The sequence below is a fragment of the Maylandia zebra genome, linkage group LG7 (assembly GCF_041146795.1).
Source record: "Maylandia zebra isolate NMK-2024a linkage group LG7, Mzebra_GT3a, whole genome shotgun sequence".
Lineage (NCBI taxonomy): Eukaryota > Metazoa > Chordata > Actinopteri > Cichliformes > Cichlidae > Maylandia > Maylandia zebra.
Window position 1 is genome coordinate 11,880,490 of NC_135173.1, and position 23,933 is coordinate 11,904,422.

Below are 23,933 nucleotides of genomic sequence, written 5' to 3' on the forward strand. Positions count from 1 at the left end.
GTTAACCAAAACCAAGTCCAAGGTCATCTCATTTGTATTAATAAGTTTGTTATCAACCCAGTTAGCTATGTATACAGAGTGATGTTTCACTCTCTTTGTGTGTCAGTTGCTTTTCTGCCCTGGCTCCTCCTCCCCTGCCCTGCCAATGAATGGGACCTTTGTGGGGGTTTTCCTGGCATTCCAAGGGAATTCTTTTGCAGGTGAGGGTACGCAAATACTCCCACCCTCTGACTCTTGCAGCTTACAAGTGAACATGCAAATATGCTCCAAGGTGTTTGCAGTGCTCAGCTGTGCTAATCTCAAAAGACTTGCAGCAACTACAAGGGTGTGATCACAAGAGCAGACAAAGTGGGAGGGAAGGATCCCATTCAGGTGAGCGACCATACGCATGCCTAGAAACATGCTCACTGGAGTCTAGTGCCACACAATGAGACACATTGTACAGATGAAGTGAGGCAGCAGACTGAGCTGATATTTGCTTTCTATAACTATGAAGAATGGCTTTACAATAGCAGGAAGAGGGATCGTCTAGGATCACAGGACAGTGCTGTTACCTGGTGTGGATAAGAGGAGTACCACTGAGTTGTATGAGTAACAGACTGGCAGAGGAAAACACCAGACACTACTCACACTGGGACACTGAAGGTGAGTGTGTGTTTGGGAAGACATTTCCATACTTAGTTTTTATGTATTTTGTTACCTAAACTAAAGGATGTAATAACTTCAATCAAGCGGAAGGCTGGAATTATTGGAGTTTACACCATATTTAACTGTTTCTCTAGTTTCATCATTCTTTGTCGCGTACACTCACTCGCTTTGTCTGCCTCAGCTTCCCTCTCTATTGTTAGAACTTGTCAAGACAACACCGCTTGCGGGCACATTTGACTGTTCTTATGCTGACTTATTAACTACCTTTGAGGCTCAGGGACACACTGATATGACTCAGTCTATCGTAGCGAGTAAATTTAGAGCAAATATTTTAACTGATCATTTAAACCAGTTACAATCCAGCTCGCTTTAAGTATTTAAGTACTTTTCTCACTGCTCAAAAAACACACTTTTATCTACAGTTATGATCAGAGTCCACGAGAAGAAGGACTTTGTTTCTCCTTAATCTCCCTTTTGAATTGCTCCTCACCCATCTTTATCTTTCTTGCCCTTTGATATCTACGCAGTTCTTCTTCTGTATATTGCTCACTTCATTCATGACTGCCAGTACATCGAGAATTGATATTTGAGTTGAAGATAGTGGAAAGTCGAATCAAAAATTGCTGCTGTGATGAAAAGTTGGCACCATATGGTAGATTTCTTGGCTGTGAATGTGCTTGGATCATAGCAGCAGCCTGATCTTGATGCCATCTAGTGACCGCTGTTAAGTGTCAAGAATATGTACGTGGCTCATTCAGTGGCGTCACACTACTTTGGCAGGAGATCTTCATGATAACAAAAAGAAAAGAGGGAAATGTAACAAGAAAAGAAAAGAAAAAAATTCATTTGAATTTGGAAACAAGATTTTTATTTATTTACTTGAGTAACAGTGATAGTTAGATGTAATTTTTGTGTGTTTTCCAGCATCATGTTGCAGACAGTTGGGGAGTGGATCTGGTGGGACCGTTTGTGGCTGCCAGGAAATTTGTCCTGGTCTGCTTTAGAGGACAAGGAAGGTCGTGTCTATGCGAAAGTGTCTCATCTTTATGCCTCTCTACCCTGTGCCCTTTGCCTGCTTGTAGTCAGATACTTGTTTGAAAGGTAAGACCGCAAAGTATGTAAGTAAATATGCCTGTGTGTCAATGAGATTAGTAACGCAGTCATCTGGTTTTAGAATCCCAGGACTTTTTTGTGTTTAGGAGGAAGTGACCAGTTTTTGGTGCTGTTTCAGGTACTTTGCCACACCACTGGCTAATTTTTGGGGAATCAGGGACAAGATACGTCTCCCAGCAGAACAAAACCCTATACTAGAAAAATACTTCTGCAGCCAAACACGGGTTCCTTCTCAAGTGAGTTTTACTGCGAACACATGGATAATACAGTGATGTGAAGCCCCCACCCTGATCTCTTTTTTCAGACATATTTCATCATCATCATCATCATCATCATCATCGTTTATTTGTATAGCACTTTAAGAACACACCAGGCAGACCAAAGTGCTGAACAACACAGATATTTGTTACACTTATATTTTTTCAGGTCATCAACCGCAGCACGGTGGCACGGTGGTTAGCACTGTTGCCGCACAGCAAGAAGGTCCTGAGTTCAATTCCACCATCAGGCCGGGGTCTTTCTGTGTGGAGTTTGCATGTTCTCCCCGTGTTTGCGTGGGTTCTCTCCGGGTACTCCGGCTTCCTCCCACCGTCCAAAGACATGCAGCTTGTGGGGATAGGTTAATTGGATAATCCAAATTGCCACTAGGTGTGAATGTGAATGGTTGTCTGTCCCTATGTGTTAGCCCTGTGACAGACTGGCGACCTGTCCAGGGTGTACCCCGCTTTTGCCCTATGACAGCTGGGATAGGCTCCAGCGCCTCCCGCGACCCTGAAAAGGATAAGCGGAAGCGAATGGATGGATGGATGGAAACAACCTTTATTATTAGACAAGGATAATCAGAGTAAATACAAAATGCAGTTTTTGAATTATGCTTTTTATTATTAAGGGGAAAAAAGTTGTCTGGACCTATGTGAAAAAGCAATGACCCATAAACCCCACAACTGGTTGTGCCACCCTTGTTATCAAGAACTACACTCAACAAAAATATAAACGCAACACCTTTGTTACTGCTCCCATTCCCCATGGGATGGACGTAGAGACCTAAAATCCATTCCAGATACACAATATAACCATCCCTCCCAAACAGTGGTCACAAATCAGTCCAAATGTGTGGTAGTGGGCACATCTGCTATATTGAGATAATCCATCCCACCTCACAGGTGTGCCACATCAGGATGCTGATCTGACATCATGAGTAGTGCACAGGTGTACCTCAGACTGCCCACAACAAAAGGCCACCCTGGAATGTGCAGTTTTGTCTCACAGCAAAATGCCACAGATGCCACAAGCAATGAGGGAGCGTGCAATTGGCATGCTGACAGCAGGAATGTCAACCAGATCTGTCGCCCGTGCATTGAATGTTCATTTCTCAACCATAAGCCGTCTCCACAGGCGTTTCAGAGAATATGGCAGCACATCCAACCGGCCTCACAACCGCAGACCTCGTGTAACCACACCAGCCCAGGACCTCCACATCCAGCAGGTTCACCTCCAAGATCGTCTGAGACCAGCCACCCAGACAGCTGCTGGAACAATTGGTTTGCACAACCAAACAATTTCTGCACAAACTGTCAGAAACCGTCTCAGGGACGCTCAACTGCATGCCCGTCGTCCTCATCGGGGTCTTGACCTAACTCCAGCTCGTCGCCGTAACAGACTTGTGTGGGCAAATTCTCACATTCGATGGCGTCTGGCACGTTGGAGAGGTGTGCGCTTCACGGATGAATCATGGTTCACATTGTTCAGGGCAGATGGCAGCTGAGAATGTCCCAGTTCTTGCATGGCCAGCATACTCACCGGACATGTCACCCATTGAGCATGTTCGGGATGTGCTTGACCGGCGTATACGACAGCGTGTACCAGTTCCCACGAATATCCAACAACCTCGCACAGCCATTGAAGTGGAGTGGACCAACATTCCACAGGCCACAATTGACAATCTGATAGACTCCATGCGACGATGTGTTGCACTGCATGAGGCAAATGGTGGTCACACCAGATAATGACCGGTTCTGGGTCCCCAGACCCCCAATAGCGCAAAAAACTGCACATTCCAGGGTGGCCTTTTGTTGTGGGCAGTCTGAGGTACACCTGTGCACTACTCATGATGTCAGATCAGCATCCTGATGTGGCACACCTGTGAGGTGGGATGGATTATCTCAATATAGCAGATGTGCCCACTACCACACATTTGGACTGATTTGTGACCACTGTTTGGGAGGGATGGTTATATTGTGTATCTGGAATGAATTTTAGGTCTCTACGTCCATCCCATGGGGAATGGGAGCAGTAACAAAGGTGTTGCGTTTATATTTTTGTTGAGTGTATAATCAAGTCTTTAGAATAACTGAAACTTAATCTTTCACATTACAATGGACGGCTTATTTAAGGTCATGACAGAGTATTTCAATTGGATTTAAGACTGGACTTTGATTACGCTAATCTAAAACCTTTTATTTAAAAAAAAAAAACTTTTTTTTTGAGCCATTAACGTAAATTTTCTGGTAGGTTTCAGATATGTGTCTCCCTATCTGACCGCGCTTGAGCTTCAGTCATCCAGGTCTTGAAGCAGGAGAGCAGTTCTGGGATATGATGCTCTTTTTCTGAAATGCTGTGTTAGTTTTATGTCACATGTAACAGGACTTAAACCAGTCCACAGAATATTTTCCCCAAATATGAGCCGAGCCTTTGTGTTCTTTTTTGGTCAGCAGTGGTTTTCTCCTTGAAACTCTCACATAGATGTCATGTTCGACCAGTCTCTTTCTATGGTTGAATCATTAACCTTAACTGAGGCAAATGAGGTCTGCGCTTTTGCGACCTCCTGGACGAGCCTCCTTGGAGTGATTTTGATAGGTTGGATAGTCTTGGGAAGGTTCACCATTGTTCCAGGTTTTTCTCTATTTGTGGATAAGTGCCTTTATTATGGTTCAAGGAGTCCCAAAGCCTTTATAACCCTTTCCTGAAATGTCAGGAAAGGGTTGATGGTATTGGATTGGTTATTTCCTTGAATACTTAAAAGTGTAATTTAACTGCTGCATTTACTATTTACTCAGGTTATCTTTGTCTAATAATACCATTTGTTTGATGATCTGAAACATGTAAGGGTGACAAATATGACAAAAAAAAATAGTAAATGATTGAAAGTACAAAAGAAAAACAAACCCAGATTTTTGTTCAAATAAGCTACAGGTAAAATGCATTTTAATGGAACATCATAAAGTCTTTTTACGTGTGCATCACATCCCTTTAAACATGTTTGGTTGCCACAAATTTTAGTGGAATTGCACTGTTAAAGTGTGTTAATAATCAAAGACTAAAGCTTACTGCTTGTGTAACCTTGGAGAGGGTGCGTCCAAATGTGGAAAGGTTATAAACACTGGAATGTCTCCTGTTGTGTCTCAGGCTGACGTGTGGTCTCTGTGTAAGAAGACTGGCTGGCCAGAAAGGAGAGTTCAGGTGTGGTTCAGGAGGAGAAGGAACCAGGAGCGACCGGGGCTTCGAAAGAGGTTCAGTGAAGCCAGGTGAGCGTATGTCTGTGTGAACTGAAGATGCACTGATATGAAAAGATTAATGTCTATGCAAATATGTGACATTATGGCTTTTGCCTGTCAACAGTTGGAGATGTGCATTTTATCTTTTTGCATTTTTTGGTGGAATCCTAGCTCTCTATGATGTAAGTACTGGGACTGTCCTTACAAGGCATTAGTGAACAGCCAGCTTGGTTGGTTTGTTTCTCTGATATTCACGTCACACTCTCTGCTTTACTGTTTTCCTTGGATTTAGAAACCCTGGGTTTATAATCTAAGGGAAGTTTGGGCAGGTTTTCCTAAACAGGTACGTGCCTATCCCTTTGGTATTTGCGATGGATTACACAGTACAGCATGATGAATGACACAAAAACACACCTGCTTGTCCCCACACAGTCCCTTCTGCCATCACAGTACTGGTATTACATGTTGGAAATGGGCTTCTATCTTTCTTTGGTCTTCAGTCTCACATTTGATGTGAAACGAAAAGTAAGTGTACAAATGTGTAGAGTGACAATGAAGTAGTTTCATTTATTTTAATCTTGGAGGATTTGTTTTCTACCCACAATACAACCTCCCCCACTATGTTTTATGCAGAGCCAAAGGACAATCACGAGCTTTTTAATAAATAAACATTTTTAATAAATGTTTAATAAATAAATAATAGGTTTCAATTATTCAGGCACAACATATGCATTTCTGTATATTAGAAATAATAAGAAAATGAGCAACGTAAAACAAAATTGTTGCTTCTACTATACATAAATGAATCACACTTAAATGTGTAATCATCTCCCAAAGGCACATTTTGAGACAGAAAAATATTTAATGTAATAATGTCATTAGATTATTATTAGATTAGATTTCTGTGTTTTTAGAATACAGTTTTGGGGGCAAAGCCTGTTGTATTATGTGATCTTTGTGTCTTATTTGTCTTGTTTACTTTTAGGACTTTAAAGAGCAGGTGGTTCATCATATGGCCACACTGACTCTCCTGAGTTTTTCCTGGATTTCAAACTTCGTCCGTATCGGAACCCTTGTCATGGTTGTTCATGACTCTTCTGACATCCTACTCGAGGTCAGTGCTGTAGCTGTATTAGCTTTAGTGAGGGTACTTATACTTATGGGTATGTGGTGTTGCATTGTCAGTTAGTCAGAAAAAGACTGATTAAAATTTGAACTTCAGCCAGCCACTCTTTTGAAATGATTGCATCTGTATTTTTTTTATGATGACCTTTTTTTCTTAAAAAAAAAAAAAAATTGTAAAGGTGGTGATCCAGCAAAAATCTGGCAGTGAACAATTTCTGAGGTGGCATGTAAAATAAGAAAACTCATTCTTTGTGTTTGGAGGCTTTTTTAATGTGTCAAAATATACATAGATTTAAGTATAGAGTTACTTTAGGCATATTTGATGGCAAAATAGGTAACATGTATTTACTCTCCCCCCTTATAGGGTGCAAAAGTATTCAACTACGCCACGTGGCAGCAGACTTCTAACGGCATGTTTGTGGTGTTTGCAGTCGTCTTTATGGTGACAAGACTTATTGTTTTTCCTTTTTGGTAAGTATTTTAAAAGAAAAATTGCACCCTAGTGATGATCTTGATGATCTTAGTGTGATATGTTAAAATATTACGAGTGTGTTTTCCACAGGCTGATTCACTGTACATGGGTGTACCCACTGGAATTGTATCCTGCCTTCTTTGGCTACTATTTCTTCAACGTCATGTTGTTGGTTCTCCAGTTGCTCCACCTGTACTGGGCTGCTCTCATATTAAGAATGGTTTACAAGTTTATCTTTACCCAGGTGGGTTTACAGATGTCTCTGTGTCCATGCATGTGGGATGTGTGGGAATGTGGGGTATGTTTTATTTCTGTCTGTGTTGTTTATCCTCTTTGCTTATTTTCATCCTGCAGCTGGAAGGCGATGATAGGAGTGATAAAGAGGAAGATGACAGTGACCCACCGATAGAAAGAAACCACAAACCGAGTCACATGAATGGTTCTGGTGCCAGAGGCAGGGCCAATGGCCACTGAAACATACAGAGAGAAACAGAGAAAGATGTACAGCAGATATGTGGACATTTTTCTTCAAGTCTTTGGATTACAACTGTTAGAGTTTAACTGTTTGTAAAATGATAAAGCATATAGTATTATTCTAAAGCACAGAATATTATTGCATAGGTAACTGTGAAGGATTACAAGAATAAACTTGTATGACACTACATGCTTTCTGCAACTCCGTGACCACATGTTGTTTTACTCCACTCTTAAATGAAAAACAGAAATTCTTTTTCATTTATTTTGTGCTTTTGTATGTTGGTGGGAATAATTAGTAACAATAAAGACAAATATGAAAATGTATCAGAGAGACAGGTCACGCTGGAGAGGCGTAGCTGAGATAGTTTGGACATGTGCAGAGGGGAGAGAGTGAATATACTGGACAAATGATGTTGAATATGGAGCTGCCAGGTAGGAAGAAAAGAGGAAGATCACAAAGAAGATTTCTGGATGTAGTGAAGGAGGACATGCAGAGGGTTGGTGTAATAAAAGAGGATGCCTGGGGTAGAGTGAGACAGAGGCAGATGATCCGCTGTGATGACTTCCAAAGTGAGCGGCTGATATGATATGACAATATGACTTTTAGATCTCACATGCATGGGTTATTCTATTTCAAATAGGACAAATTATAAACCATGAACCTTTTAAAATAAGATATACTTTATAAATGTTGCAAATAAATTACAGTTGCCAAAACAGAAAAAAGCACATACAATTACCAATAAAGTGGCTCAAGTCAATACCATTAAAATAAAATAAAAAAAACAGCTCAAAAAAACACACAAAAACAATACAATTGCTCTATAGAGCAAAAAAACTTTAAAAAAAAATCAAATCAAGCAAGATTAAAGCGGATTAAAAAGCCACAACACAAATATATGGCTGTATGAATGTACTACACTGCAGTTGTTTTGTTTCTAATTACAACCTCGACGTCTCGCGACGATCAGCGAGAACTGACGAGTACACCGTTACCATAGAGACTACATCACAAACCAAGCTAAAATAGCTAAAGCAGCTAAACTTGTTAAACTTTCCGGCATGTACTCGCAGTTTTGCCTGAGTGAAAAATGGCACATATAAGAACTTACCGCACACCTGTGAAAATGGGAAACTGGTTTGAAGAGCAGCGCTTAAAAGAGGTTTGTTTAAAAAGAGAGAGAGAGAAAAAAACTACTGGAACATTTAATGTTTCAACCAGCAATGGGTTGAAAATAGCACTGGTAGTAATTCAGTGTTATTATATATGTTTAGGAAGTGAATTTGATTCGGGGTTACGAGGTTCTAGTTAACACAGACTTACTGCGAACTGGGCATCGATCTAATAAATAATAACAAATAGTCTGCTAATTTTTGGAATTTTTTAATAAACATTTAGCCTTTTACAATTCATGGTCAAAATATTCCCATATTCTTCGAAATGTACTTTACATCTGACTGTTTATAGTCCTGTTTTCACACCTAAAGAAAGTATTCAGTGCTAGACGTTTTATGAGTTGTAGGCAACACAAAAATACGTTGATATAGCTATTGGGGTAAAGTTTTCAGGGTTCAACTGCACAGAGACAAAAACAAACGCAAAATGTCACGCAGCTAGATATAATCCTGAAATACTGAATTGGGGAGATTACAAATAATTTTTGTAATAATGGTTTAATGCTACTGTAAATGTTTTTAAGTAATTGATTTGCTTTACTTGCTACAGTAACTAGTAGTGGTGGGACTGAAAAGAAAACTGTGTTAAAGAGTACTTACTTGATGTCTTATTTTTTTTCTCCAGGATGAAGTAAAAGAACATCTGGAGAAAAAAGAGAGGGGTGAGCTTGCTGGCCAGAAAATGGACTTCCTCAAAGAGAACATTTTAAAACCGGTAAAATGGGTTTTAACCTAATAAAATACTTGTTGAAACCAATCACACTGGCAATGTGCTAATAAGGGACTTTATCTGTTTGTGTAGGTGAAATTCTCCGTGACAAATGATGGCACTCTGCACTTTGGTGATATTGTGATGTTAGTGAACATGGGAGGAGGAAACAGGGAGTGCAGTGCAGTGAGCATCAATGCTGATGTTAACAGCTTAACAAAGATTCCTTCTCCCAGCATTCAAGCTCCGTGTGCAGTCAGCGCTGTCAGGAGTGTCCAGCCGTGCACACGCACAGCTTTCGTCATTACCAGGTAAACACCCTCAAATTTACATTAACATAAACTTTAATACTTATAGCAACACCCTGATTTAAATCTGCAACATCTGCTTGTGTGACATCAGTGTAGATGGCAGTCCTGAGGGATCCACTCTTCATTTTGAGCAAAGTTTTGCCTTAAAGACAACAAGTGGCTTTGCCAGGGGAGTAAGTGAACACACACACACACACACACACACACACACACACACACACGCGCGCGCGCACGCACGCACGCACGCACGCACGCACACACACACACACACACACACACAATACACATTTTAATTACATGTTGAATACAAAGAGTATCTTGAATGGGCATTCCAGTGATTTTCCACATAAAAATCCTTTAGTATGTTTGTTACAGTTATTGTCAGTTATTTCAGTTGTGTTCTTGGTATGAGAGGAGGATATAAGTCTTTTAAGCACTGATTATTATATAACACTGTTTTTTCAGTTATGTCTTTGGACTGATCTAAACTAGATGTGTTGAGTTTAGAGGATTTATTAAGGTGTTTATTACTGGTAGTAGATACAGTGTTGAAGTGTAATACCAGAAAGGATGGCCTGTACAAATGAGCCAATATGTATGAATAGTCTGTTTATTATAGTATTTTAGTAGCTTTATATAAGTTATGACATTACCTTTAAAAACCTGATCTTGTCAGTGTGCCAATTACTGGAAGGTTAAATTATTATCTTTCTAAGAAAAAAACAATTACCACTAAGTTGCGTTCTTTTTAACACAGTGTGATCCATTTGTGACAGGTGTGGACTATAGTCAAGCTAGTTTGGCACCTGGACCCTTGTAGGTCACTTGACACACTACACGCTCTTATACTACTGTGGGTTCTTGCTTTTAAAGTGAAAGCTGAAAAAAATTGAAACAGTCCCTCTTTTCTTTATCCCAGAGGATGAAAAACAATTTCAAACTGTGATGGTTCAAATAGTTTTTGCACATCACCTCAGTCCATCTCTAAAGAGTTAGGTCCCAAAGAACACATTGGCTTTTTATACTATGCTTTTTTCATTACCTTAGGAGAGTTTTAATTTGAATTTGTGGCGATAGCAACAAACTGTGTTTACTGGGTTAAGGCCATGCATTAATGTCAGATATGAAGTCATGTTGGTTTTTAATTCACTGCTTTCTGAGAGTGTTCGACTTTCTCCCTTGCATACAGATATTTCTCAGGATTATCTAGCCATCCATAAATCCCCTTTTTTAATGCAAGATTTAAATGGCTTCTAGGTTGCTATAGTCTTTTTTAAATGAACTTTTAACATGCCATGCTTTTTTCTTATGTCTAAATGTAGATATCCAATATCCTGTCAAGAAAACAAAAATCAAAATAGAGAAAGGTTCACAGGAGGCACGACATAATGAACCAGCAAAGCCTAAGGGCAGACACACACTAAATGCACATGGGAAGATGAATAAATGAGACACAGGTAAAGTCATTCAAGATGATAATGAAGTAAAATAGCCCAGAAGGGATGAAAAAGTACAAGGGAATAACGCTCAAAATGAAAGAGGAAAATTTAAAGCAGAACAAAGAACAGATGCAGAAAAACAGCAAGCTATAGACAGGGTGAACAGAAAACGCACAGGAAAGGAAAACCACAAACACATGGAAGTACCATAACTAATGTTACAACATGAATCAAAGCAGGGTCTCATATACACATGGGATGTATGTACAATTTGAATGATTGCTTCTTGTATTTACATGTATTCTTTCCCTTTCTTTCCCTCAGCTTTACTTGACGAGTGACCTGCAAAGTTTTCAAAAGGTAAGTTAAGTTTTAACATTAATTACAGCAAAAATAACTGTGACAATGCTTTAAATGAAAAATTAATGGAAAAATTGTGCATTTGTACATACTGTACATACTTTAGTGCAAGATGACATAATTATGTTCCCCCTTTTTGTGAGAATTTTTACTATTATCATATATTTTGACCTAAAAGTGTGCAAAAAAGTCTCGCCTCCAAGAAGTAAGCCTGGAAGACAGCGATTCCTTTCTGTCATGGTGGAAGATAGTTTACTTTGACCCCCAGGAAAGACTTGAATATGAGGGTCTGCCAGTTCCTGTAAGTGTTTACTGTATCTTCCTGGTTACACCTGCTGCAGCATCAGTGTTATAAATGCATTATGTTCCTTTCACTGCCATTAAGAATTGTGTTTTGTCTATGCTTTTTTAGGCTAATGTGAAGGTGCTGATAGTACATTGCAAAACAAACCAGGCTCTTGCTGTTCTGGGTGATCAAGTCCTCTGGTATTTTTCAATTTTCTTTTCAAATGTAACTCCAAACCAGTTGTGTTGGGCATTTATGATATCAGCTTAGATGTCTGTTAGCACATTAGCAATAACAAACAATACTCTAGGATACATAAGGAATCTGTTGTGTCCTTAATAATGACCACCAAGATGTGAATTCATTTGTGCATAACAGTTGTGTCCTTGCAGGACCATGTACGGCAAGGAGTATGAGCTGACGGCTCACACGTTCTTGGATTCCCATAAAGCTGAACAGGACAACAATCACTGGATACTCTGCACCGCTGATCCTGCAGGGGACGGACTTGTACTTTTCAAACAACCACAGTTGATGGCTAAAAAAACAGAACTTGAGGCGTTCTCAGAAGCTAACCCTAGTGTTTAACACCATCTGTTTTTATGCTAAAATGTATTGTAATAAAGGTTTTTTTTTTCTGGTTAGGTCATCACTTGTAATGCAGGAAGATTCTAGTGCAAAAATCAGTAACACATAACCACCAACTGTTAAGTGTGTTTTACTAGAAGTAATAAGTAATAATTTGACAGCAATGTTCATGAATTTGTTAATAACTAGTTTGTAAACCATCTATGAACATTATCTGGAAAGCTATAACAAAGTTGCAGCTGATGTTAAAATATTAATAATTAACACTGTTTATTATGTGGATGATTATTATACAGCTGGAACTTGTATTTGATTGTTTTTTTAATGTTTTTTTTTTTATTGTGCATAAATAGTCAGTTCAGTTAGCATCAGAAGACTGTGATGCAAATAACAGAAAGTTATTCGAGGGAAGGCTGTATAAAGTAAATAGAACTGGTCCCAGCACGGTTCCCTGTGGAGCTCTGTATAGAAAACACTCCCCATTTTCATGAGGAAATGGAAATCTGTTTCGCAGATATGATTCAAAACACTGCAGCACAGTACCTTTAATAATTACAAAATGTTCTAATGTTTGCAGTAAAATATTGTGGTCTACAGTATCAAATGCCGCACTGAGGTCTAGCAGGACAAACACAGAGATTAATCAACTGTCAGCAGGCATAAGTAGATCATTCATAACCTTCACCAGTGCCGTTTCTGCACTGACTAGAATTTGCTAAATAAACTAAAGTAAAAAGAAGGTTGGAGTTTGGTCAATAATTTGCTAAGACAGCTGGGCCAAGTAGAGGCTTTTTAAGTAATAGTAAACTTATCTTAACTTATCTTAAAAGCCTGTGGTAGGTACCCTAGTAATAAAGATAGATTTATCATATTTAAGATCGATACATTAGTTAATTGTGGGACTTTTTAAACAGTCTTATCAAAAGGGGTCTAATAGAGTTGATGGTTTGAAGGAAGTAATCATTGGAAGTTAACTGAGGAATATCGATCTATACTGCTTATAAATTCAGGAACGTCCAAAGATGCAACCCTCATCTGCAAAAAAGCTGTGACTTTGTAAATAATGTAAAGCAAAAATGATTTAAGTCTTCTATTTAACTGAAACTGCAATACAAAGTAATGTTCTGTAAAAGAAAATTGAAAAGAAAAATTTACAAAACATTATTGTTCTCTCAATTTTTTTTTTGGCAATTGGGGAAAAATAAACAGCAAGAAGGAGACGATCCCAGAAGAACCTTCCAAGAAGAGCCAATATCCCAGTTGTGTGTGTGATAGGAGAGACAGCTAGTCTACCCCTTGGAAGTTTAAGTCTATCTCACTGCAGGAACGACTCTGAGGGATGGCTTTAGAGAACAACGAATATTAAAAACAGACCTCTGTTCTCTGAGATGTCTGCAGGATTAGGTTTCGGTTTAAATTTTTTCTTTTGTCTTCATGACCTCAATTGTGGGGCAGAGGTTTTGGAAGCATTATCAGTAAACCAGACTTCCAAGTGCATGGCTTAGACCTCAGTTTTTTGTTTTATCTGAGCTTGCATTTAAGTTACCATCGCTGAAGCAAAACAAACAAACATCACAATGAGACGTGTTTGTTTTCTCCTGGTTTTGGTCGTAATGTGCAGCATCATGTTTCTTCTAATTATATGCAGTGAAATACATATAATGATCCCGCTCAGAGTTTAAAAGGTTTTATGTAGCTACATCATTGATGTTTTTTTCCCTTATGTGTTGTTTCACAGCAGCGTTTGAACATGTTTGCTGCTATTATGCTTTTCATTTAACCCTCCTGCCATCCTTTAAAAAACTCACACCCATCACCCTAGGGACCATTCTCAGCCACGCCATAAAAAGACCATATATCCATATTTTATTCCACTTTAAATTAGCCAACCTTGTAAAACTACTTCTCCCTGAAATATTCATGTAAAGTTTTAATTATATTTTCGTTGTTTTAACCCTTCAAATCCCAGTGTTATTACATGAGCGCCCTGTGTTATAAGCCCCAAAAACCAAAAAACGAAACTAAATATTTCCACATAAAACCAGTTGAAGTAATATGTGATTGTCATTATAAGTAGGCCTTTAGATGGACCAAAGATTGGCACCAACATACATTTTGACCTGCCATTATTTTTTTTGCATTTTTTTTGCAATTTAAAAATTAAAACTTCAAGGCCCTGAGTCTTCATTGACATCCAAGAAAAGAAGAAAAAATAAAATCATATGATGATAATTTGGGGTTGAAAAATAGCGTTTATAATGGAAGTCAATGGGCAGAAAATGGTCCCCAGGGTGATGGGTGTGGGGATTTCTGCTGCTCAGCCATTTTAGGCTGATTTAAGGAATTCACACTGGAATATTAACATTGACAGGTAAAAACTATCCTGTGGCAAGTTTGGTTATATTCCACTGAACACAGTGGAAATGGCAGCCATTTAACACATAGCAGTGGCACAAAAAGGTCCCAAGAAGGCAGGAAGGTTAAGTGTCATTCGTCTGAAACGGACTGTGTTGCTGCACCTGCCAGGTGATTGAGCCACACTGAGCGTGACTCAGAGACAAAGGGAGAAGCCCTTACTGCACATGGTGGTTCTGAAGAACTTCTCCACTGCAGAGAAGTAAGCCAACCACAGGGAAAGACAGTTAACTGTAATATTTTTGGCGTCTGCAGCAGTGGTGAAAGAGAGAATCGAGATACTAGAAGATCTGTAATGTCAGCATGGTTGATTTTAGTTTGTCTGAAGAGTGGTTTATTTTCATAATAAAAACAGCACCACAGATCAATACATTAGTAGTTAATTAATTAATTAATTAATAAACATTTATTTGCCATATACAGTTCCAGAAAACATTCAAGTACACGATGATGTGGCTCCGGAGCTTTTAAATTACGTCTTAAATTAAGTTTTTTTTTCAATAGTGCAGTAGATACTGAGAGGAATGAGAGCTTACAGCGGTTTGTTTTACAGCCGCTTGCTGTAACATCATCTTCCATGGCCAGTTCATGGTCAGAGTCCACATTAGACCAGCTCTTGATAACCAGTAAGCACATGCAAGGCAAATGCTTATCATTAACACACTAAAACCATAAAATACACGATCAATCACACTATTTGTTTTCTGCAGTTAATGTGTAATTTATGTAATAAATTACACATTGAAATGATGTAGTGCCTTTATATTACTAACAAAAAATAAATAAAAAAATAATGATTTTGCTGTAAATATAACAACAACAACAAAAATACTTTTATACATGTTGACGGAGGATGAAGTGAGTGGTCTGAGGAAATGAACTGACCTAAAGTCTGCTGGAGCAGCAGTCAGTACTTCTGTAATACTTGCCAGATGGCAGCAGGGTGAATGCTGTGGCTTGGCCGGTAAAATAAAAAATCTGCTTTCTAAGAACCTTGTTCACTGTAACTAGCATCTATGTTGTTTATTTCAGTAAGCCAACAATAAATGGGTTTGAAAAACTTTCAATAAAGCAGCTGGATTGTGGTTTATGTGCCAATATAGATATGCAGTCTCTGTGCCCTCCCACTCCTGGGGAAACTATCCAGACAAAGAATGACTCTATCCTGCTGGAAAATTACTGGAACCAGTCTGAAGTCATGTTAACGTTTAACTTCACAGTTAACCCACCCACCCCACTCCACTCCTAAGGTGGTTTAAAATTTTGATTCTTCAAAAAAAGTCATATAATTTTTCCTGGACAAGAAAACCTGTTTAGTCAGTTTTTTTGTATTATTTATATAAGAAATATTATTGTATAATATGTATATATTTATGTGGTGCAGTCAGAAGCAGGAAGTATGGGAAACATGGATAGGTTTGTAAAAATGACCTCCAGGAGCTAGCATCGTAAGTTAACAACAGTAGTCTTATCCAGTCACAGTGTGTCAGGGTCAAGTTGACAAGTAGTTGCCTGAAATAGGCTCGTAACTTTATACAAATTTTATAATTATATTATTTTTTAATTATACAAATTGTAGACAGCTGCTCAACTCATTAAGAACAGTAACATAAGCGTTTCGTCCTCCTTATTTGTATTTATTGTGTTTTTTATGTCATTGACAGAATTTAGATTGACTGTGTAACCAGACAGTCATAGCAGTGGATGTACCTGGACTGGTGGCTGTTGTGTGTTTTTTAAAAATATTCTCATCCTGGTCACCGAAATCAAAGAAAGTGCAGAAGACATGTGATGGCAACAAGAACAAAGTTACCATTGTTGGCAGCCAGAAAATCAGTATTCTGGTGGGGGTTCCTACCCTGACAGGTAGAACTTTTGAACTGATTGATCATTATTGCTTTCAGTATGTGTTCTTTCCTGCTCTCCACGTGTTTGACTGTGTCTTTGTCAACTTGTTTATTTTCTCTACTTCTCGTTTAGCAACACGGGTTGGAGCGTGAAGCAAGTGAGTAGCTGAAACTGTAAGCCAGAAGGGTGATGGTCAGTGCACAAGTATTATTATTATGCTGCTACTATAAAGCATCTGACAAGTTTTTCTTGTTCTGAGTTTGAGGGCCATTGTCAGCCTCACATACTCAGGTTTCCAGGGATGTGTGTGTAGGCAAGCTTACATTATACCTGAAACAATAGCACTGAAAGAACGCAGCGCCTCCTGAAGGGCAAGGGCTGTCCTAAAACGGTTTTATGGTGTTTTTATTACAACATGCTTATCTCTATCTGTTTTTATTACAATATGATTATGTCATCGCGACGTTGTATGGCGCCATATTGAAAAATAGTGTAGTTGTTCGTCTCTCTCTATGCCCTTTCACATGAAGGTTTCTTGAAATTGTTTTTTGAGGTCAACTTTGACCCTGGGTGCTAACAATTAAGGTCAAGGTCAAATAGGTAGGTCAACCTAGGTACTCATGTCCACTAAGGTGTAGTTTATTGTTGTCTAAATTTAATCTACAAAAGAAACTGTGAGTGATATAAAGTTTTTATGATTTTCACATTTGATATGACCTTGATTTTTACCAAAATTAAATCAGCTCGAGCTGTAATCGGTATCTAACATCACACAAAAATTGAAAAGACAGACAGACCAATTACTCCCTCCCATCGAGGGAGAAAAAACATAATGTTGCCAGTTAAACAAGGGTCGTTTGTAGTAGTTATTTTGGTTTGGGTATGTATTTTTAGGCCACCGTGTACCTTTCACTAAAAAGATCTGGTTGTAGCAGATGCCAAATGGGTTGCAAAAGATAGACTTGATTTTTCAGATTCACGACTACCCTGTAACTCTGGATCTAGTCTAAGTACTATAAGTTTTAATGCACTGACAAACTAAAATATTTGACACCTGTCTAGAAGAACAATAGTGAGGTAGGGCATTGAGGCCAAAACTATAAATTTACTAGCCTAATCATTAAGAGCCCTAGTTCAGACTTAGAGGGATAATAATAATAACACTGGCTCTAGAGAGAGTCTTTTGCATTTGTTACAACTTTAGCAGGGCTTGCTGTGATGTTACTTTCTCTGGATAAATCCAGGGGATGTGGGTAAGTAACAACATTTTTTAAGGCTTTGCAGCCACTTTAGTTTTTACTGCATGCTTGAAAAGATGCTTTGGTAGCTAAAGTGAGGGCTGCTCAGTTGGTTGTAATGCCGACCTCATCACCAGATGTCACTAAAATTCTACACACTGCTCCTTTAAATGGTACATTTAATCTGCTGTGCAGGTCTCACTTTTTACAAAGCTAGATTTATATTGTTGCACAGTCAAATGTTTCTGTAACAACAAGTGAATTGTCAGGACTCTAAAAAAAGCAAAAAATAAAACAGATTGTCTTTTTGTTCTAGAGCTAAAGGACTGAAATTAGTCTATAGCGATAGTTCACTTGATTTCAGTGCAGTGTATTTAATGTGTGACCTATGCAGTGGTACACCGATTATCAGAAATACTGGCAAAATATAAGGAAGTTTAAATGTCAATATAGCATTTAGTTGGATTTTAAAAAAATTTTTCAATGTAACCTGTAACCATTTTTCACATCACTTATCCAGCGTATGGTCCTTTACTTACATTGTCTAAATCAGAATGTCTCTTTTGCATTGATGTTACATTTACTTTGTGCACTTTTTTTTAAGGTGGATTGTTTTTTTGCATCACCATGCTGGAACCATTTCAGCACTGCGACACTTTTGCTTCCTGCTGTGGTGTGTTTTATTTCGTGGGTTTCAAAAAATACTGAAAAATATTCACTAATATAGTTTTAAAAAATCATAATGTGCTTTGCTATTTTTTTTGGTAAAACTGAAAAAATGGAAAATTCCCAGAGAAGAACAATAATAATTTTAGTTTTAATAATATAATTTTGATTAAAAAAATATGTGCATGCTGTTACAAAAACAGAAAAATAAAATGGTAACAAATGGCTGGATAGGAAAGCTTAAGTTGGAGGATGCGGGAAAATGGGCTGATGACATGCTGTCATTTATATTTTATGTTCAATTTGTGGCAACGTGTGTAATGCAGTAATGTGACTAAAATTCTATAGCCCATATTATAATCCATGTGCAATGCATAATAGGTTACTAATGATGGCTTCCCATACAGCCTCAAAAACCTTTGTGGGCTGTAATATCATCATTAGTTCGCCACATGGCTTGTAACGACCAGTATCCTTTGACATGTTTACAGCTGACTTTTTACAGGTCTAGTTGCGTACAAGCTGATGTTGAAACTTCATGGTATCTTCTTATGTTCTAAAAACTCTGTACTTGCTTTCTTATGTTAAAAGACACTTTAAACATCACAATTTTGGAGCTGGGTTTCTATCAACAAGTAATTCCTCAGTGCTCTGATTCTTTTGGGAGTGTTTGGGGAGAAAACAGAAACAGGCAATGAAGAAATGAGTCTTCTTTGAGGAAAACCTAATTGTCAATAGAGAATTGTAGACCAGACATTTTATAGGTACACCTTCCTGATGCCTGGTTAGACCTGCTTTTGCCTTGAGAACTGCCTTTATTCCTCATGGCATAGATTCAACAAGACAGTGGAAACATTCTTCAGAGATTTTGGTCCATATTCACATGACAGCATCACATTGTTGCTGCAGATTTGTCGGTTCCACATCCATGACGTAACTTTCCCTTTTCAACTTTCCACCACATCCCAAAGGTGCTTTTCAATTTGGTGGATTGTTATGTTCCAGAAAGCAGTTTGAGATGATTAGAGATTGTAGTATGGCGTGGTATCCTCCTGGAAGCAACCATCAGAAGATAAAGACACTGCAGTCATAAAGGGATGGACATGGTCAGCAACAATACTCAGGTAGGCTTTGGCATTTGAACAATTCTCACATAGCACTAAAGGGTTTAAAATGTGCCCATTAACTTTTAATCCACTATTACTACACTACCACCTGTTGATTTACTATCAAATCAAAGCAATCTGGCTGTTCTAGTTAAACCTCTGGCATTTTCACACGGAGAACAGAGAACTGTCGCTGTCTGGATGTTTTCTCATTTTAACCATTCTCCATAAACACCAGAGATGACTATGTGGGAAAATCCAATTGGATAAGCAGTTTCCTTAGTACTCAGACCAGCACCAACAAATTCAAAGTCACTTAAATCACCTTTCTTCCCTGTTCTGATGGCTGGTTTCAACATCAGCAGGTCGTCTTCATGACATCTACATGCCTAAATACACCGAGTTGATCTACGCTACCAAGCAGAGGAACAAGCATACTTAGTTTCTCCACAATAATTTTAATATAATACGCACGTTTCTCCAGCAGAGGGCGACAACTAAACACCCTTTTCAGCAACCACAGCACCATACAGTAACTGAAAAAAACTGCGCCGCTTCTCATTAGAAAACATTGCAGTACATGTCCGGAATTTTACGATTGTCAAGCATATGTGAGGTTTTTTTTTTTAATTATTATTGTTTTTGTAATATGTTTTTGCTAATTTTCATATCATATCACATATTTACGCAACTAAAGGACTCCATTACTATAATACATGTAGCTTTATTTGAAAATACAATGAGAAGCAAGCATAAGTCAGCAGTTCCTTTTCCCAAATAAAGATCAGTGATGCTGCTGTTTATAATTCATAGCTCATAGTATTTATTGCAACGACATCGTTAATTTCGTTCGTAAATCAAAATGTAAAGGAACAAGGAGATAAAAGACAACCCGCTTTCATTCAAAATGAAAACTAATTACAAATATCCGCTGGAGTTAACCTTAGTTAGGCTCACATGTTCCCAGTTAGGGGATGCTGTGCGGTATGGATCGATAACCACGCTCCTTGCACAGCGTGTTGTCTGCTGCGTGTATTGGATGAATGAAAGATAAAAGCACAACTCAAGTCCCCGCTTGACTACATGTCCATGTCGGATTTTACTTTTTACCCTACCCGTGACGATAGTGCGCAGCGTAACCTATGGTACAGCTCCTGAGCACTAAATAGACTTCAAAACACTGAACGTCGTCCCCTGTATGCCAGAAGTCCTGCAACCCTTAAAGTGTATTAAATCAGACAGTTTCATGAACAGAACAGTGTAAAAGATTTCTACTCTGAACCATATGAAACATTGTCACACATAAGAGTCGTCAGCTGAGTTACTCGAATGTGATCCTTTCAATCTTAGACAAATCTGCAGTGACCTGCGAAAAGACGAGTTTAAAAGCCATAAAAAATTAAAGTCCACATTTCACTTCATTGAGCAGACCTGCCGATCTTGTTTTTAGCCCAGCAAAATGCATATTATAAAGGAAAATATGTAGGAAATATAGCTAGTATTAAAAATTAATTTCATCACCTGTCAGTACCTCTTATTACAAGTGAAATCCAACGGTGATAAAGGGTAACTACGAGGATGTTAGTAACCAGTGAAACCACCCAAACATAATCTAATCAGCTAAAATGAAGTGAAACATGCAGTACAATTATTCACTCCCTCCTACAACAAAGAAAAACATATTTATTTAGTACATCATTCACAAATATTTATTTACTTACCTTTTGAAAAAATTATTATGAACAAATCCAGAGGAGTAAGATATGTATGCATATTTAAACTAAACAGAAAAATAAGATGTGTCTGTACTTGGATAATAAAACAAAGGCAAAATTCTTCAGGGCTAAACTCTCACTGTAACTGTAAACATTGTAATCTTTTGACTCGCTCTGGAGCACAAAGTTATTCAGTCAACAATGTGCACTCTTTGAAGTAATCCATGATTTGTGTGCCAACAACGTTATATTTTATCCCACCTAATTCTTTTTACAAAATGTAAAACTTCTTTAACCTTGACTGAGATAAATGTTTCAAAGCTCTGTTAGGCAAAGGACACATTAACTGACAATAAAAAAAAATAACTTTGTGCCTGTTCCTCTGTCCTAAAAGCCAAATTCTTACACTGAACTAACCTTCAGTTTGTTACACAAAAGAACATTTATTGCTATACCACCTTAAAATAATGATTACAAAAAACGACCTAACTGGCATTTAAAAACAAACCACCTTTTCAGTTATTGCCTCACAGACAAAATGCCCAATTTATATAAATATGTCACAGATACTCATTTGTCTTCATTACTGGAAGAGTAAAAAAAATAATGTGCTGAAAATCTGGTGAGATGGGCGAGAGCTGCCTGCAGCCCTCAGGTTGAAAACCACTTATGTGGCCAATATAATTCAAATGACTGGGATATTTGAATTATACAAATAGGATCAACTCAGGAAAAGGTAATAAAATTTGTTTGCTTCTTTTAAAAGCTAAAGCTCTACAAGAACTCCACTGAGTACTTCTGTAGGATGCAGGAAATATGTAAGAAGGACAAATAAATAAACAAACAACACAATTTAATGTAAAGAATTGACAGCATCAGAAAAATGAAGGATTAACCAAAATAATGTCAAAGCAACCCAGTGGGAGGAGCCACAGATGTTTCAAATATTGTAAAAAACGTAATCTAAAGGTAGGACTAGTGGTTTTAATGATCACTTTTAAATATTTAAGATCTGAAACAGCCGCATGAACCGCTTAAGTTGTTAACTAACAGCAGAAACGAAATATCTGACTAAACCTAATGATACGCATATGAAAGAGTCCACTAAGTGACATGAAATACTTAATTAAGTAGTAGTTAAACAATTAGCTAATGTATGACGGAATTAGTGGCCCATATTGTGGGGTAAGGTGTATTAAATAACATGGGAGTCACTGTTCTCAACAATGACATGAAGTTTAGAAGCTGGGACAGCAGAAAAGTGTTCCCACTCACATCCGGCTGGGGTGTGTGTGTTTTGTTTGGGTTGCCCCGTCGTTCGAGACACGCCGGGTCTAAATCCGCTCCGTTTTTTGTATCCTGCTCCCGACCACCTTATCCGTAACACTTTGTGTTTCTGTGTGAGAGAAGCCGACTCTTGTTTACAGCAGCGATTCCACGGAGGAGCGGCGGAGACCCGTAGTGTGCTTTAACCGAGGGCGGACCGTGGGATTTCAGCCTGTGGATACACACGCGACGGGAGTTTTTCTTTTTCTCTTTTGTGCGAAGCTATAAAGGCAAAACAAGAAACACTCTTGGAGAGCAACTCCTTAGACATATTCTCCCTCCCCACTCCAGCCGAGGTCGTCTAGCCGGAGAGCTGGAGACCCATTCTCTTGCGTGGCACAAGTCTGGTATTTTCTTTCAGTTGCAAATCCCGACTGACGGCGGAGATAAGTCGGAGCTGAGGGGCTGAAAATTTGCTGATTTTTTTTTTTTTTTTAAAGCAACTTCTCATTGCGAGCCAGGACTGCTTGGTTTGGGGGGGGTCGATAGACCCTGCTGTTTGAATAGCATACGGAAAAACAGGTTTTTCATTCATTTTTCAACCTCACAGCCACCACCCCTGTGGATCTGTACGCGTTTTCAGCCCACCACCTCCTCACACACACTTATTCACACGGGGGATTCTTGTGAGCGACACTGGCTTTAATTTATTATGGTGGTAAAGGCTGCTAAGATTTAAGTCTGATTTTTTTTTTTTGTTGTATTAACGGGCCTGGTCGCGCTGTGTGGGCTACGCGCATGCTGTTTTTAAGAGATGGAGAATGAAGATGGGGATTGCCATCATTTATTCAGTAAAATCATGGCTTGTGTGCCATACCAGCCAACGTCAAAGCATCCTGTGACTGGCAAAAATAGCAGAGTGTTTTAGTATTCCACCCCCCAACGTTTAAATATTTTTTGTACACATTTATATATATGTTTAGAGCAAATCCAGACAGATAAGCGACCACGCATCAGGATATCAGAAGCTTTTGGGCTACGAGGCACTTGTTTTCTCTTTTTCTCCTTTTTTAAAAAATTTTTTTAGTGAGAAGGCTCTGATTTATTGAGCTGATGTGCACAACTTAAATATTTTTACTTCCTTTTTACTCTCATTATTTTTATTTTTTCTTGAAGAGGAGAATAATGTTCAGGAACGTAAAATCAGAAGCACCGATGGGTGGCCCGATCTTGTTTTGGGGTCTGATGCTGTCTGTCTCCACTATCTGCATATGGTCCACATATGGAGAGAGTAAGTATTTAGTTCTAATCAATATTGTTTTTATGAAGAACATGTCGCTTGAGCAGGAATAGGCCTAAAGGCATAATTTGCTTTTGTAACCCAGTTTAACCTCTTGCATAAACGCCTTTTTTCCCCACTAGTGGAGGATATGCGTTAGCTGCAATTATTGTTTTTATTTGCAAAATAATCAGAGTGAATA

General features: G+C 38.5%; 3 protein-coding genes across 4 annotated transcripts in view; all 3 read left to right on the forward strand.

The window, feature by feature from the left end:
* Positions 1 to 14: 14 nt before the first annotated feature.
* On the forward strand, positions 15 to 7,514 carry cers3b (ceramide synthase 3b). Of its 2 annotated transcripts, XM_004553237.4 has the most exons (12): positions 15 to 372; positions 497 to 645; positions 1,573 to 1,749; positions 1,880 to 1,997; positions 5,167 to 5,285; positions 5,380 to 5,437; positions 5,548 to 5,598; positions 5,688 to 5,780; positions 6,241 to 6,369; positions 6,745 to 6,851; positions 6,943 to 7,096; positions 7,207 to 7,514. In XM_004553237.4, the coding sequence occupies exons 3-12, from the start codon at positions 1,577 to 1,579 to the stop codon at positions 7,324 to 7,326; spliced, it is 1,122 nt and encodes a 373-aa protein (XP_004553294.2). In that variant the 5' UTR covers positions 15 to 372; positions 497 to 645; positions 1,573 to 1,576; the 3' UTR covers positions 7,327 to 7,514. The 2 variants fall into 2 exon arrangements, with proteins under 2 accessions (XP_004553294.2, XP_004553293.2); XM_004553236.5 differs by lacking the exon at positions 15 to 372 and having other exon boundaries at positions 379 to 645.
* A 781-nt stretch (positions 7,515 to 8,295) lies between these two features.
* Positions 8,296 to 13,335, forward strand: cfap161 (cilia and flagella associated protein 161). The gene is made up of 8 exons (XM_004553235.2): positions 8,296 to 8,492; positions 9,131 to 9,220; positions 9,308 to 9,525; positions 9,617 to 9,698; positions 11,289 to 11,324; positions 11,503 to 11,625; positions 11,737 to 11,810; positions 12,003 to 13,335. Exons 1-8 carry the CDS (start codon positions 8,421 to 8,423, stop codon positions 12,196 to 12,198), a joined length of 891 nt encoding a protein of 296 aa, XP_004553292.2. The 5' UTR covers positions 8,296 to 8,420; the 3' UTR covers positions 12,199 to 13,335.
* Positions 13,336 to 22,591: 9,256 nt separating this feature from the next.
* igf1ra (insulin-like growth factor 1a receptor) overlaps positions 22,592 to 23,933 on the forward strand; it is a 77,641-nt gene continuing 76,299 nt past the window's right edge. Inside the window, exon 1 of the mRNA XM_004553231.5 lies at positions 22,592 to 23,743. Coding sequence (XP_004553288.2) covers positions 23,638 to 23,743 — 106 coding nt within the window. The 5' untranslated portion in view covers positions 22,592 to 23,637. The remainder of the gene's footprint in view (positions 23,744 to 23,933) is intronic.